The sequence below is a fragment of the Archocentrus centrarchus genome, chromosome 23 (assembly GCF_007364275.1).
Source record: "Archocentrus centrarchus isolate MPI-CPG fArcCen1 chromosome 23, fArcCen1, whole genome shotgun sequence".
Taxonomy (NCBI): domain Eukaryota; kingdom Metazoa; phylum Chordata; class Actinopteri; order Cichliformes; family Cichlidae; genus Archocentrus; species Archocentrus centrarchus.
Genome location: NC_044368.1, coordinates 23001849 through 23018715, shown reverse-complemented (window position 1 = coordinate 23018715; position 16867 = coordinate 23001849). Strand labels below are relative to the sequence as shown.

At 42.6% G+C, this 16867-nt stretch overlaps 1 protein-coding gene across 1 annotated transcript; it reads right to left on the bottom strand.

The window, feature by feature from the left end:
• Nucleotides 1–1205: 1205 nt before the first annotated feature.
• tm7sf3 (transmembrane 7 superfamily member 3) lies at nt 1206–16272 on the bottom strand. The gene is made up of 12 exons (XM_030719845.1): nt 15989–16272; nt 14316–14470; nt 8704–8854; nt 8223–8343; nt 7097–7268; nt 6838–7015; nt 4597–4683; nt 3737–3817; nt 3486–3641; nt 3277–3377; nt 2489–2651; nt 1206–2401 (listed from the first exon to the last, which is right to left on the bottom strand). Exons 1-12 carry the CDS (start codon nt 16059–16061, stop codon nt 2148–2150), a joined length of 1692 nt encoding a protein of 563 aa, XP_030575705.1. The 5' UTR covers nt 16062–16272; the 3' UTR covers nt 1206–2147.
• Nucleotides 16273–16867: the final 595 nt, after the last annotated feature.

Genomic DNA, 16867 nt, shown 5'->3' with positions numbered 1-16867 from the left:
TGACTGCTACCCCTGCGACCTGGATAAGGGGCAGGAAAGTGGATGGATGGGTGGATAAATTGGCAAATCTATATTCCTCCAAAGATTTTTGCATGAATAATGGCTGCAAGAAAATGTAGTAGTTTAGTTACAGTAGTACAGGGCTCCATTTAAGCTAAAATTACAGTATGTCTTGAGCGAATTGTATATCCCAACTGAATATGTGCTAAAAGCTTTCTCTGTCTGTTCAACTTATAAATGAACTTCAGCTGTGACAAAACAGACAGCGGGTAGCGAACAGAGGTCTTCATAAAGAAGGTTAAGAGTGTGTTGGGTATTGGTTGGTTGTACTGCATAAAGTAATGAGAAATAAAATCCATTAGTTCCTTGGCTATAAACAAATGCAAAAAAATGGAACTAATAAAACTAAAATGGACTCTTTCAAACAAAACAAAATTGAACTGAAACAGGAAGCTTGAGTCTCAACACACCTGCTGGTAACACACTGCCCCCTGCTGGTGAAGGTTTGAATCATATTTTGCAGAGGGTAATTACAAAAAGTACCCTTAAGCACTAGATTGAGTTTTGGCTGTCTGAACTTTTTAAATGGACTCTGTGGTCCTGTGAAAAAATATTCTTCAGTAGCACACTCTTCCTTCCCTGCCATCAGTTTCCACCTGCCAGCATTTTTTTGTAAGACTATGCACCACCTCCCACTGTCTAAATGCGTACACCACCTCCTTCAAACTCAAGACACTGAAGTAATAAGACAGCCATCCCAGAGGAACTGATCTTCCTCACATTCCCAATGAGTTACGGTTAAGAAACCCACTGCAGTGAAACCGGGGAAGATACAGAGGAAAAGCGGAACAAGATCAAAGCAGAACAATGTGAGAACATTAGAAACACTGAGCAGAAGTGACCTCTTTTCTGAGAATCGAGCTCCTACACTACCTACTGGGTTCTGAAAGCTGTAGCCATCAGTAATTTCATCTCTAACAGTCCGTTCTGCTACAGCACTGACTTTTCTCTCATTTTGATTGCTGTATTTTCCAGAATAAAGTTTTTGTTCAGTGTATTTCTAAGAATGAAGGTCAGAAATATAAGGGGGGGGGGGGGGGGGGGGGGGGGGGGGGGAAATCAAGCATTTAGGAATCATTTTCTGATTCTGGACCTTTGTGTTAAAGTAGGAACAATAAAACAAGAGACATGTTCTTACCTGTAGGGATTTATTAAATATCAAAACACATTAAATTACAAATTACAACTGACCTTATTTTTTTATTTACATAAAACAGAAAGCACAGAAGCTAAATACCAACACAGACTTGTTGGCTTAAAGGCAAAAAGTTTCCTCTGCTGTCTCATCAGTAGTCCTCAAGCTGGGTGTGAAACCCTGAGAGAAGTTGTGGCCCAACAGATTCACAGGAAATCAATCAGCACCATAACAGCAGGAGAATTTTTAAAAAACAGATTAAAACTCCAGTGTGCAAAGTACAAAAAGAAAGAGCGGACTGCCTGCAAACTGCAAACAGGTTAAAACATTCTTATTTGGTGCATAGATGAGGATAAACATTAAATCTGGATTCATTAATCTTTTTGTTTAAAGGCTAAAATATTGTTTGTGACCTGCACAAGTTCATTAAGAGGCTCACGAGATTTATTTTTATCTTAAAGTCTAGCATGAGAGTAAGTGGTCAGCAGGTCAACCAAATGTACCGAGGAAACAAATTTTCTGTTTTGACACTTAAAACAAAAATAAAAGCAGTGCTGGTGAAATGAGCCGAATAACGAGAGGAAACACCTGGCTTTGTGAACTCTTAGTGGTTTGGGAGTTCAGTGCAAACGGTAAATTAAGCAGAAGCATTTTAGAAAAAGCAATTAAGGCCATTCTTTAGTTCTTCCTCTGTGATTGTTAAAATGCCTTAAAGTGTTTGATAAAAGTGGCGTTAGTTGTCAGGAGAAGTCACTCCTTCTGCTCGAGGTCTGTAAAGTCATTCACACTTTTTACGCAGACCGTAGCTCCATCAGCTGATCTGGGCTTGACTGCCAGCACCTGTCCAATCAGAGTCTCTACTTTCTCTGTAGCTTGGCAGTCTGAGGCTCCACAGATCAAAAAGCTACCTCTGTATCTGCTTTCAGACGGGGGCATCGAAGGCTCTCTGGGGTTACAAAAGCAGTGGCGTGTGTTCTCCTTTCGGCTCAGTGCGCTTGGTGAGCTGCCGCACTCGGGCCAGGAGGCGGCTGGGCAGAGAAGGGAAGTGGTGGCTCGGGTCCAGGACGTTAGTCTTGCGGCGCTCGCGCTCCTGCTGCCACATGAGATACGGGCTGGGCGGGAAGAACGGCCGGGAGCGCTCGCGGTACAGTTGCAGGACGATGCCGCACACACCGAGCACCACCCACACCGTGATCGTGATGTAGTCTGGATAAATAAAAACAAGAGGACATGAGTCTAAGTAACTTGTCAGTAACCTGACTGTCAGTGTTGCTGAGGTCTTCATGTACTCACCGATGGTTTGAAACGGCACATCGGTGAAGACTGCACTGAAGTTGTTGTTGAGGAGGCGTTTGAGGATATTCAGCGTGATGTAAGAGAGGCTTGTGTAAATGTAGCTGTTGATGGCCAGAATGACAGCATAAGCACCAACGATCCCACATGTGGTGATGTTTCCCTGAAACAAACACAAACACACACATTTTTACTGTGTGACTGGGTTATTTAGCTGGCTATAAAAGCTGAACACACAAAAAATCTGTGCTATACTCTGGGTGTTGTAATTGTGTTTTGGATAGAGCTATTTTGCCCAAAGGAGACACTGAACTCCCCCCGTGCTCCCTTTGGTACAGGAAGGAGAGTGGGGTATGTGTAACAGATACCCCACTCTTTGCTAGGGCAAAACCACTGCGTGGAGTTTGCACGTTCTCCCCGTGACTGTGTGGGTTCTTTCTGGGTGCCATAGGTGTGAAAGTGAGTGTGAATGGTTGTCTGTTTCTTTGACCTGTGACCTGCTCAGGGTGTACCCTGCCTCTCACCCTATGGCAGCTTTGATAGGCTCCTCTTATTCACCCAAATTAGCCAATAAAAACCGGCTACTTTCTCAAAAACCTCTGGTGCTGTATGTGTCTCACATAGAGCACCAAACAGCCTGACGCTGGCTCTGGATAATACAGTCTTTCAAACTACTGCGTCTGCATTTATCTAAGAGTCATTCTTGCTTTGACCACCAGGTCACGCCAAATTAAACACCCTCAAACTGCTACGCTGCCTGCAGTGGGTTAAGGTGTTACATGAATTACCTCTCTGGGCCAACGCACAAAGAAGAGGGGAATGATGAGCATAATGCTGCAGAACGTCACCCAGAACACAACATCTGATTTCCTGTACACATCGAGGTCACCTGGAGAAACACATGGAACATACGGCATTGTTTAACATTGTGTTAAATGTTTAACACTAGGCTTCTTTTTGTCACGGACACACAACAGAAGGCAGATTTATTCCATACCTAGTGGAGTGAAGAGGACAATGGAGGCGACGAGGAAGCCGAGCATCAGGCCGACCACAATCACGACCACGGCCACGACTGAACCAAAACGCCACCATATCATTACCAGGATGACCCCGCCCACCACGCCCACCACCCCTGACAGAGTCAGACGGACTGCAGAGAGAAACACAGACAGTGGTGAACAGGATGAAATGCAAAATCCTAAACATTATGTGAAAAGACTGAAAGCCTAGAAAAAAAACCCTTACTGTCATAGTCCAGTTCTGTGGTCCGTGTGATGAGGACAAAGAAGAAAAAGGCTGCAAAGCTGAAACCCATGCAGAACAGCTCTGCGTGACCGCGAGAGGTGGAAACAGAAAGAGAAAGAAAATAAAAAAGGTGGAGAGGGAAGAGAGAGAAGAAAAGCCAATCATCAGATAACAGCAATTCTTTCTCTTCGCACATTTCACAACACCATTGAAGCTCCTGGAACGTCACGGAAGCCACGTGCTCCGGAACAACAGATTCATCAGAGGACTGGCAGCGCGGGCTGATCGAAGTCATGGGTTCAGTTTGGAACAAATGTATTTCTGCACGACACGCCAGGGAGACCACATGAGAGGCACGCCGCTGCTAAAACCCACTGAGCTTCTGACACTAAACTACAAGAGATGCACCACACCTGCCACAGGTGTCAGCTCCACGTCCAATTCAGGCTTTTTTTTTAGTTTCTATGATGAAGTTATTATTTTTTAACCACATCTTCTGATCCCATAATTCTTTCTGCTACCCTGAAATGAACTGTGACTGGGAGCTCTTGTTTACAAGATAAACATTTAGTTGTGAGTTTAATTTGGAAGCTTTAAAGGACTCAGCCTAAAGAGTCACTGAAACTTGAAGTTACATTTCAGCTAAACAGATGACAATGCAGACTTCCCATTCATACTAATAAAGTTATTGACAAATCAACAAAAACTATGAAACAAAATTAAGATGGAGCTGAAAGCAATAAGCGTTTGAGTCACGACAAAACATGCATTCAGAGCTATAAACTCACTAAAATGTCCTGACAGTTTAATATAATGTACTGGGATACCAAAACCACATAAAACAAGAACAAACTACTCACCAATTTTGAAGAATCGATGCCCAAAGAAGCAGACAAACAAGCCTGCCAAGCCAACGATGGTGAAGAAGATTTTTGTAGATATCTTCCCTGAAATATAGTTTATAAACTGCAATCAGAGTAAGGTGGTTTGATAGCTTCTTTACTGCAGCAAAGTGACATTTATTTATTTACAGTCGGAAATCAATGATTCACCAACTTTTTGACTGAGCTCAGAGCCCTGATCATGATTCCTGTGATGATGTTTGAACAGATAATGTGCTGTAAAACTTGGGAAAGCGACGTCAAATTGAAATCAACCTTTATGTGTGCTGTTTGTAAAGCTGGACTAATTACATCAGGAGTGTCTCAGCTCTACCAGATGCACAACAGGGAACTGAAAAATGCTGCTGAGGTACACCTGTGGAGCCAGTGAGAGATCTGTCCAGTTTAATAATTTCATTCTTGAAACTACAGCATTTAGTCCAACAACTTTGTTCTTGAACATTTTTATGTACAAGTAGTCATTGTTTACTAACTCAGCTGTGATTTTTTTTAATTAATTGTTTTGTTACATAATGAAAACTGAAAATTGTGCAGGCTGTTTTGGGGTAGTAGCTGCCCTATGTTGCCAAAACTATTCACTCACCCATCCAAACCACTGAATTCAGGTTCCATGGCCACAGGTGTATAAACCAAGCACCTAGGCATGCAGACAGAATGGCTCGCACTCAGGAGCTCAGTGAATTGATAGGTTGCCACCTGTACAACAAGTCCAGTCGTGAGATTTCCTCACTGCTAAATACTCCACAGTCTGCTGTTAGTGGGATTATAACAATGTGGAAGTGATTGGAAACAACAGCAACTCAGCCGCGGAGACGTAAACCACATAAAATCACAAAGCAGGATCAGTGGATGCTGAGGTGCATAGCGCACAGAAATCACCAACTCTCTGCAGAGTCAATCACTACAGACCTCCAAACTTCATGTGGCCTTCAGATTAACTCAAGAACAGTGCATGGAGAGCTTCATGGAATGGGTTTCCATGACTGAGCAGCTGCATCCAAGTCTTACATCACCAAGCCCAATGCAAAGCATCAGATGCAGTGGTGTAAAGCACACCGCCACTGGACTGTAGTGAAGTGGAGACGTGTTCTCTGGAGTGATGAATCACACTTCTCCATCTGAATAATCTGATGGATGAGTCTAGGTTTGGTGGTTGCCAAGAGAACGGTACTTGTCTGGCTGCATTGTGCCAGATGTAAAGTTTGGTGGAGGGGGGTTATGGTGTTTTTCCTGGTGTTGGTGATGCAGTGAAAGGAATTTCAAGACATTTTAAACAATTTCATGCTCCCACCTTTTCAGTGTCTGACCTCACAAATGCAATTCTGGAAGAATGGTCCAAAATTCCCATAAACACTCCTAAACCTTGTGAAAATCCTTCCCAAAAGAGTTGAAGCTGTTATAGCTCCAAAGGGTGGGCCGACATCATATTAAACCCTATGGATTAAGAATGGGACGTCACTCAAGTTCACATGTGTGTGAGGGCAGACGAGCGAATACTTTTGGCAACATTGTGTATGACTACAGAACACTCAGTGTCTAAAGTGTTCATGACCATAAACAGGCTTCAAAACTGACAGGAGCCATCAGCCAACAAAGGGCCCATTATGTTTGTTGCATTGGATGGTTTGCACACAAACAGTGACATAACCACAACCCCGTCACCATTTATTATGTATGTGGCCTGATTGATAGGTGTCCCCACTCAGCCAAAACCTCACTGTAAGTGCTGGTATAGCAATAGAAGAAGCCACAAAAAAGAAGCAAGGAAACCAAACTGTTGCAACATCTCCTTCTGTACAGTCTGGGAATCTTTGAACTTCTGCACTGTCATCAGTAAAATTGCGGTTAAAAACTACACAAGATGAGGTGACCAATCCACAGGAACCGACACGCGAGGTCACAAAACCTGAAGGTGCAGGATCAACTGAAGCACTATTCGCAAGGGCCACAATGGCAGGTACAACAGGGCCCTTGAGTAAAGCTTTTGTTAGTAAGCAAATAAGAATTTTTCCCCCATTTCTGAAGTTACTCTTCCACATTACTTTGCCATTTAAAAATGGGTTGATTCCTTAAATGACTGAATCCCAAGTTTTTACAGTGCAGCATTCTAATGTTTTTCCCAGCAGGCACCATGTGGCAGAATACTTAAACACATGCAATAACACAACAGGAAGTGTGGTAATAACAGCAGAGGCTCACCCAGTGTTTGACAGCTGTCCAGAGTGGAATTGAAGCTGCAGGCGTAGGTGTGAACAGGCACGTAGGAAGCCGAGGTGTTCAACAGCGGGTCTCTGACGATCACAGAGTAGATTACGCCCTGACCGGGGATGGAGTTGAAAACCATCAAGCTCTTATCTGTCGATTTCAGCGTCGCGACCTGCAGGGAGGAGACTTAAGCAGGCTGCTCTGCCATATTAAACAGCTAAACATCAGCATCCATCATGTTCGCGCTGCCTACCCGTCTGCCATTCCCCATCACGCCCTGCTCGTCGGCCACGGCCTGAAAGCCACTGAACAGGCTGCGCTCTGACAGGTCGTTCTCAGGGAGGAAGTACTGGTAGACGTCGTACTGCAGCCGCCACCGTGTCTCGGTTCCTGTTGATTGGTCACAGGCCGGAGGAACCCCACCTCTGACACAGTAGCAACAGGGAGGAAAAATATGTGCCTTTTCTTTAGTGCCTTGCTCATGTGCACTTGGCCTTTTAAAACAGAGATTACTTCTGCTGAGACTGGTTCAATTATTCTTACAAGCTTAAGTGAATAGAGTGGTTTTTGTGCACTGTGTGGTCAATCAATTCAGTACTTTGATCAATCGACATGACAGTGATAGTAAACTATATATATATATATATTAGTTTCCCCCTAGTTTAACTGCTTTGGGGTGGTCACTGTGCAGTGCTATGCTACAACTAAGGCTGGCATGAAAAATTGAGCCAATTTAGTGCATGCACAGTATTATTTTTTTAAAAACCTATAGCACAGGTAAGACCTGAAAGGATAGAGGGAGTGTCAGCAGGTAGACTCATCACCTGATATAATAACACATGACTCTGGTCAGACAGGAAGAGTTTCAAACGGATCATCAGAACAGTGATTAACAAAGACTTTAGTGTTTAAAGTCTAAACCACTGAAACAATGAGATCCAAACTACATTTATCATGTAACATGCATGCTGTTTGAAAGTTACATTTATAAAAAAATGTGCGGCATTGTCTGACAAGTCGAAAATAAGCAGCATTCAGGGGTGGCAGATGGCACCTACACAAAGCTGCGCAAAGCAAATAAGCTGATGCATTTTCATCTGAAAGCTTTCAGATCAAATCTGAATTGAGTCGCTACAGACCAAACAGGAAATGGCTGTGTGTAAGTGAGCAAAGCCATTTCAGGGCAACCTTTTGGCACACACATGCAAAGCAGAGCATGAGGAGGTTAGGCTGTGTGTGTGTGACACACAGAGCACGAGATAATTTCAAAGAAAATAGAGGCGGTTTGACAACATCGCCTGGCAGATGTTGCTGTTGGTGCCTGTGGCTCAACGGGCTGAACAGGAAGTGAAGAAAACAATAACTGAGTAATGCGTTACCTTTCATATCCCAAGTTGGCAGGTGCAAAGCGGATTGTGGTCTCGTAGAGAGTGTAGTGAATGTAGATGTTTGGGTCAATTTCCAGGTTAAACTCTGTATTACAAGCTCCAGGGACTGGATCTGACACAGAACAAATTCACTGTTAGATGCTGTATTGGACAGGAGGCACGCTGAGGGTCACTTCGCTATGGCAGCATGACTTGTTAAAATATGTTTCAACACAGTAGACAGTCAAAACAAATCAGTGACACTACACACTCATGGTCTGCACGAGTTTCCTCAAGTCAAAAATCACACTGCACTGGCACTTTTATTTAGTGGCAAAAGTGTGTCTTTCTTCTTCTTTTTGTTCTTAACAAAAACTATGTAGCGCACAACTTTCCTTTTTCACACTTCTCACACAAGACTCAAAGACAGTGAAACGAGTCAGAAGAGACGCACACTGATGTGTTTTGTAACGGAGGACAGTTCAAGTGTTACCAGTGCCGAGGTAGGGGAGGATGACCCCAGTGCCTGCCACGGTGTCACCCTCAGGAGAGGACAGGAACAAGGAGAGGGACGTTTGGCCCGACTGGAGAGCTGACAGGAGCCCTGAGTCTGCCGCCGTCAGAGAGACGCCCAAGCCTGGCTCCTGATCCGAACAGAGATATTGATTAGTAAGCAGAGAATATGCAAAGGCACATGCTATACTGTTTATATAACAAAGAACTGTTCGTGTTGATGCTCTGACCTGATGATGGTGTTTGAGCAAAAAAATATACCAAGCATTCACTCAAGGTGGGGAAGTCTGTTTTTTACATGGCTGCCTATTGAATAGTTAGCTTCAATATGTGAACTTCATGGTGGCTCTAGATGAGAGACTGTAGATTACCAAAGTCATGAGGCCCTTATCTCTGAAGACCATGACTATCTAAAAAACTTCCATACAAATGTTGGTGAGCTATTTCTGTCTTGACCAGTCTGGAAAATCAGACCGATTGTAAGATAATCTCATTTATCTCTCAAGCTAAGGTGGAGACATATGTTTCTGTAACCTACAGAAACATTTCTCCTCTTCAGAACATCTCAACACACTCGGTTCTTTGTTTCATGGATTAGTGCGGTATTAACGACTTGCTGGGGATTATGATTCACTGCGGTCTACAGTCCTAAGAAAGTGAACGAGCTGACGTCAATAAATGTTGATGTTTGTCTCCAAAATACGAGCAAAGAGAAAGTTACCGAACAACTTGTGCTATAAAAATAAAGCCATAATTTCCACTAATAGAGTTCCCAAGAAGAATGACAAATGTTCTATTTTAAGAGAGAAACGTTTAGGTTCACTAAGGGTCATCATTTCCTTATGCTCTAATTTTTTAGCTGATGCTACGGCTATGTCCTGGGACTTTCACAACCTTCTATGTGCATATGTGAAAGGCATTAAACGGAAATCATAGCAGCATGACCTCCTGTATAGAACAGAGCAGGCATCACAGATAACAGATATGAGGCTGATTGAGTCAGCGTTAAAGAATGTGTTAGGGTGGGGGTGGACTGCAAAGCAGCTTGCAGATGCACAGCTGTAGGCAGGCTAAAGCAGGTCAAACATGGCAACCTATACAGCATTTGCCTACTGGATGTGTAGAGACATATCAGCGGAGACATCAGGTGATGTGGGCTGGCATTAAGATGAGCAGATATGCAGACTGCAGACAAACTTGACTTCGTGGCCTGCTGTAACTGTACTCCAGTTTCAGCAAAGCCGAATACTTTATTCCTCTGAGCCGCTGAGACGATCCTGCTGCCTGAAATACTCACTGGTATCCAAATGTGTATTAATCTACAACTGAGAAAAGTCCCTAACAAGCACACCATTTTACTTGTTTTTAATGAAATGTTTCCTAAAAAGTAGAGCGCCCTGTAGTTTTAGGATAGAACTGAGCCTTAAAAAGAAAAGTTATAAATTATTTGTGACCTTTAGTTGGTTCTTAAAAACAACACTGTGCCTGCCTCATTTCAAACAATAGCCACTTATACAGTAGTGACTGAAGGACAGTAAGAAAACTCTTTATAATACATATTAAACAATCTTCGTACTGTAAATGTTTTGTTGTTTTAATGTTTGTTAAAACTTTAATAATTTACATTTTGGTGTCCTTGAAAGCAGCATGAATCAATCACTGAAGTGTGCTGCATGGTCTACCACATCCTGAACCGGTCAGTCCTCAGTTCACATGAACAAGTTGGTTTAGAGTTACAGGATGTGTTTAACCAAAGCAAAAATAAAAACAGCAAAAAGACTTCATCCCGTGGGCTCCAACGGGACACTAAAGCCTGACAAACATGCTTCAGCACTGGGACAGCAGAGCCTAATGATGACCAAGAGGCTTTACATTATCTGTATTCTGTCTCACATGGAAAGATTTTTGCTTGTGACAAACATCATTCTCAGGCAATGATCTGAATTACTATTGTGTGACAGGCCTGGCAGCACAGAAGATTTGTGCCCCCACAGCATGACTCTCAGTCCGACTGCTCTATAATAACTGCATTGTATAACGATACTCTTGTTGAGACAGAGGCTGCTGGAGTACGCAGAGATACGCCAATAAATGCAGGCTGTAGTTATGTAATGAGCTGCAGAGGTAGGCCTGCATCAAACCCAAATATCACAAGTGAGTACAAGTCTGGCAACACTTAGTCAGCAACAGGAAACACACAACACTGATTCGATTTAGCGTAGGTTCCATTTATGAAATCATTTCCTATCTGAAAATGCTCAGGGTGATCTGTTTTTGTGCTTCTGGTTGAAATATCTAGTCGGCATGGACACCAATAACCTCGACAGCTGATAAGCAACAATAAACAGAAATGAGGATCTTGCGGTTATCACGTCAAATGAGCTAGAGTTGAATAAAGAAAGAAAAAAGGAAATTGGTGAAAAAGAGATAATATAAAAGGAAACTGATGCATGCAGTGTGCATATTCACTTTTTATTAACCTTCACTTGCAGCTATTTTGAAAGCACACTTCCTGATTTTCTTTCTCTGAATTTCTTCTTGCATGGTTTGGTGACTGCTGCTGATCTGCTACACGTCAACCTTTGAAGTTCACTTGCGTCAGTAAGGAGAGAGATCTTCTAATGGTGACGAGAGTCTTCAATCACATGGATTTGTTTTCTGCTGTCTCCATCACCAGAAAAAAAAAGGTTAAACTAAATTACTCCTCATTGCTCCTGTGTGCTGCACAGACCCAAACGGCGCTGTCTCCTGAGACTTCTGGGACTGACGCCAGAAGTTTCCCCCCCAGAAGACACCCTGTCTGCCACTCATGACCAGAGGACTGTAGATCAGCTGACTGTGGCTTCTCTCACAGGGTCACCCACAAAGCCTCATTCATTAGCCAGATGTAGAACTAACTGCCTGTTCGTACACTACGAAACATGCCTGTAATTTCATTTATTTTACTTTGTATTTTTGCTGTGTCATTCCACTGCATCTCTGAAGGAATCGCCCAATTGAGATTACACATCCGATTTGCTGATATAACAGGAAATTCCCCCTCATTAACTTTTTGTTAATGTTAATAATTAACGTTAATGATAATTCGGTGTCTAAGCTAACAGCTCAGGTCAGTGTCTCAGAGTTTTACTGGCCCGTGTATATTCTCACTTTTATTTTTAGATTTGTTTTTTAAAATATTAACCTCCTGAGACCCTGCGCCCTCAAATGGAGACATTACAGTCTGGCTTGGCTGCACCTTACACTTCATTCTGCTCAATAGTGTTTTATACTTTGTTAATTAAAGCATTTTGACTTTGTTGTGTTATGCTATAAAATAAACCCACTTTTTTTTTTTTTTTTTTTTAAACAAAAGTATGTAGCAACCATGTAACAAAACACAACTTCCTGTTCAAAGAGGAAGCTTAGTTTACATATCAGGTCCATCTAATCACAACTACCAAGGAGAAATTAAAAATCCATCACAAAGAGGAGATCAGGATTCAGGAGGTTAATACAATTTAATTAATATAATAATTTATTTATATTTTATATTACTCTAAATCTGCAAAATAATGTTTCTAAAGCCTTGAAATAAATAGGTCTCATAACCCCATGCCCCCTTTTTAGACTCACTCCTGCTTTTCCACTGTGTGAATGGAGCAGCCACACAGTTCACTTTTCTCCACGCTGGAGCTTACTGATCAGGTGGATTGGTGAAGAACTCCCTCGAGCTGTTTCCCAGTAAAGGTTTTAATGGTGAATAGAGCGACAAGTGCTGCTGTTTTGGATGCTAGAAAAATGTTTTGGTGCAGTGAGCAGGCGCTCGCCTTGCAGCCGGAGGGTTGCCGGTTCGAGCCCCTGTCCCTGCACTGCGTTGTGTCCTTGGGCAAGACACTTAAACCACATTGCCTAATGGTAGCGCCGGTCTCTGGCTGCATGACCGCAGATGCTCGTCTCTGGATGAGTGATCTGGAACGATCATTTCGTTGTGTGCCTTGTGAGTTGAATCTAATCTAACACCCGAGCTCACTGTCTCTGTAACGACGCCACCTCTTTGAGCTTCACTATGTGTGTGTGTGTGTGTGGGTGTAGCCTCCATGTTAAACTATGATGTCGTCATCATCGTCACTATTAGTCTATTTCTATTACTATTCACACCTGTTTTTAGTTGTAAATGCAGCTGCAATGCACTTATATCAGCACTAACAGTACACTAGCTTGTGACCTCCTGAAGCCAGGTAAATGCTAATAACTGGCCAGGTTAACGTTTATGTTTACTGCTGGAACAGGAGCTTTACTGATCTCTCAAAATTTCTCCTGAAGTGTTGTGAACCTCAGCTATTTCAGCGGGTAATGAGGGGTGAGGCTGTGTGCCTGCCTTCCTGCAGCAGTGCTTTGTGAAGTTGTGCATCAGCTGGAGGAGGCAAAACGGCACTGTTGGTATGGATACTTCTGCAAATGAGTATCTAATCTGATTTTCATTTTTAGTATTGATTAGTATCTGAGTAACACTCTTTTGACAACCCTGGTAGCCTCCGCATTGGTTAAATTCCCATAATCCACAGTTGCTACACATCTGCAACATGATGTTTGTGGTGTTGGTGCATTTTGAAGCATTTTTTTTTTTATGTAACTATTGATCAAAGTAATACGGTCTACTGTGAGGTAAGCCTAATCTTAAAGATGATGCTTCAGTTTTGGGGAGTGTTATTAGCCTTTTACTCAGAACTAATCATCAGCTCTATGTACAATCCAATCAAATAGTGACGATAGCATTAGCTGATAACTTAGCACTCCATTCTTTTCATCTAAATATGATCACTTCTGGTACCAAGTTGAGTCCACAAACCAATGGGTGACGGCCCTGTAGGTACGTCCATCTTTTATATACAGCCTATTACTGATAATGAATTAATGCGTGAAGACCTGTGAGGTGATTTTTTTTTTTTTTATTGTGGAAACAGTTATTGGGCAGCACGGTGGCGCAGTGGTTAGCACTGCTGCCTCACAGTTAGAATACCATCTGGAAGGCCTGGGTTCGATTCCACCTTGGCCGAGGCCTCTCCCTCTCTCTGTGTGGAGTTTGCATGTTCTCCCCGTGCTTGCGTGGGTTTCCTCCGGGTACTCCGGTTTCCTCCCACATTCCAAAGACATGCACTTACTGGGGTTAGGTTAATTGGCTACTCTAAATTGCCCATAGGTGTGACTAAGTGCGTGAATGTGAGTGTGAAAGGTTGTCTGTCACTCCGTGTTGGCCCTGCAACAGGCTGGCGACCTGTTCAGGGTGTACCCTGCCTCTCGCCCTATGACAGCTGGGATAGGCTCCAGCCCCCCCGCGACCCTTAACAGGATGTGCGGAAGCGAATGGATGGATGGAAACAGTTATTATCTTGTGATATAATTATCTGATTTTCAAAAAAGAAAAATGTAACCTTTTACAGTTTTAGGGGTTCTTTCATAATGCACCAATAATCAATGGTTAAAAAACTAATTCCATGAGTGGTTTTCAGTATTATTTTTTTTTTTTTAACAGTTTAAGTAATATTTCAACAGTACTTCTGCTCTTTCCACCTCAATAAACTAGAGGCCATCATCTCAGCACTTTCTCACCCTTGTGTAGGACAGTGTTGCGTTGCGGTGCTGTGTGTGGAACTGCAGAGTGATAAAAGCGACCGCTGAAGAGATCGTGGACACCACGGCCTGCACCGTCTCATTCTGTGGGATGCTCACGTTCTGAAACCTCCCCGGCAGGAAAATCACCCGGTCTGAGGAAAAAAAACAACAACAAAAAAAACCCACCTCCAAAAATTAAAATCAGGTCTTCTGACACAGTGCAGGAGAGGCACAAGTGCAAAGGAACAGATTACCACACAGGGATCTTTAAATTGCAACTGTACTGAAAGTGGTTTATGCAGGCATCAGAAGATGACTCTGAAGGGGAGATCATGCCAAATTTAAAGTCAGGTGAGCCTTCTGATTTTTATAAGCCAAGTCCCAGAAATTCATCGGAGTACAGAAATGATATTTGTTCTCCAGCTTCAGTCAATGTGGAAAAGAACGCTGGCTGGCCGTAGCTGACACATATCCAGATACAGTAAAATGCTAATCACATGACACTGAGAGCAGCTTTGACATCAAAACTGGACTTACACAAAATACTTTAACATTAAATTACAACTGTGATGGTGAACTTGAGGTCTACGCTGTCACTGCTGACGACCCCAACTCTGACCCTACCCTGATCCCTAACTCTAACTCTAGGCAATCAGAATAAGCAATTTTTGTTTTCATTAAATTGTTCACCCAAGTCTTGGCAATCATGGAACAATCTAAATAATCACTCTAAATGACACATATCAAAATCTATTTCCAGTTTAAAAAGAAAAAAGAAAAAAAAAAGTCAATTTTGCGCTTCTCCAAAATAAAACACAAACAAACAAAAACACAGAACTACTTTCAGGTTAAGCAACACTTCTGGTTTTGTTGCATTCACACAAATCTCTTCCACACTTCCTTAATTATTACTGCACAGTTTCCAGACAGGAACTGTGTGAGAAAATTTTAAACATGAAAAAAAAATGGCGGGTGCTGAACTGAAGACTTTTGGGGATACTCTCAGTTTTAGCATTCCCACCAGATCCTACTGACCTACTCAGTGATTTAATTTGAGCTCCGGGGTGAGGGCAACTATGGAATCAACATGACTGATCTTCAGATAATGGATGTGCGTTCCTGACACGCAGACTTCAACCTCGGGGCAGAGTCTGACAGGAGTTCAATCACTCTGCATGCATCAGCCCTGTTGACTGCTCTTTCTCTTGAATCAGTCCTGCTGTTTAACTTTCACGGAGTCTCTGGCCTGTTGTTGTGTGTGCAGATGAAATATGTAAATAGGATATTTGGACTCGTAAATCTCTGCATACTCGGTAAGGATAGCTTTAAAAGCAGAACTTATTCACAGAGCTGGGCACCTCTGTACAACACTAACATCCTGTGTACGAGTAAAGCCTCATTTCAAACTGTAAACATAACTGAATTAAACATGTAAGTTTTATGTGGTCTCTGCTAAACAGACATTACATTTGTAGTCCGTTACTGAGAGAATAACATGTCATTTTCATTAGCTAGCTAAAGCCACACACGAGGGTAACTCCAGCACCTCGTTTATTTCTAGTTTCAGTATTATAGCTTTTTAAAATAATATATATTGTACATTTAAAAGCCTCATAAAACTGAAAGACAGTTTACTTACGGGGAAAAAAACCTCTGGTAAGGCTACTCACTTTCTACTTGCGCTTCAACTTCATACCCTAAGTGAAGAACCAGGAGCAGCGGGAACCAAATCCACCGAGACATTTTTCTCCGCTTTATTAAATCCCCAACAAATCCTCTTCTGCCCGCTCCTCGGTGAAATCACTGGTAGCCTCGCAGCGTCCTGTGTTTTGGCAGTAGGAGTCCCTGCAAACGCAAAAGAGACATGCTTGGCTGAAGCGAAACACTGTCTGCGACAGCCTTCTCTCTGCCGCTCAGACGGCTCAACGGACCCTCCGCGGGATTCTCGTCCGAAATCCCGCGATATCCCGGTGTTCCGTCCGCTCAGCATCACATAATCACGAGTGGATGCCCCTCCTGGCCGTCTTACTTCTGTAGATCTGCCTATTCGTAAGTGGCTCTCGAGGAAAGGCCGCTGAGCTGACGCTCATTCAGACCACAACAAATCACAACATGAGAGTAATTTACACTGACAAGCACTATTTTACGTGCGCACCGGAGCGGCTGTATATGAGCAGCTGTGCTGGGTGGATGCCGTCTAACACCACTCTTTGGATTGTCGTTTGTGGTAAATTGGGGAACTATAACTAAACATTGTCTACTTTTCAACATGTCTAAATTCTCCTTTTTGTATTTTGGGGGTTGGCCTAGTTTATAAAGTACAATTCTTTGCTAAAAATCTAACTTCCCAAAAATGCACACCAGTTGAGTTGAATTAACATCTAATTTATGGACAACTATGCCATCTGATTTTGTATGCAATAATGCCACACATCTCTTCCATCCTCTAAAATGATTTGCCTGCTTTCCAATATATTTTTAAATTCTGGATTACGTGACTAATAAATCTAATGATTTCAATGTGTTACAGTAACAATAATGCTGTGTTT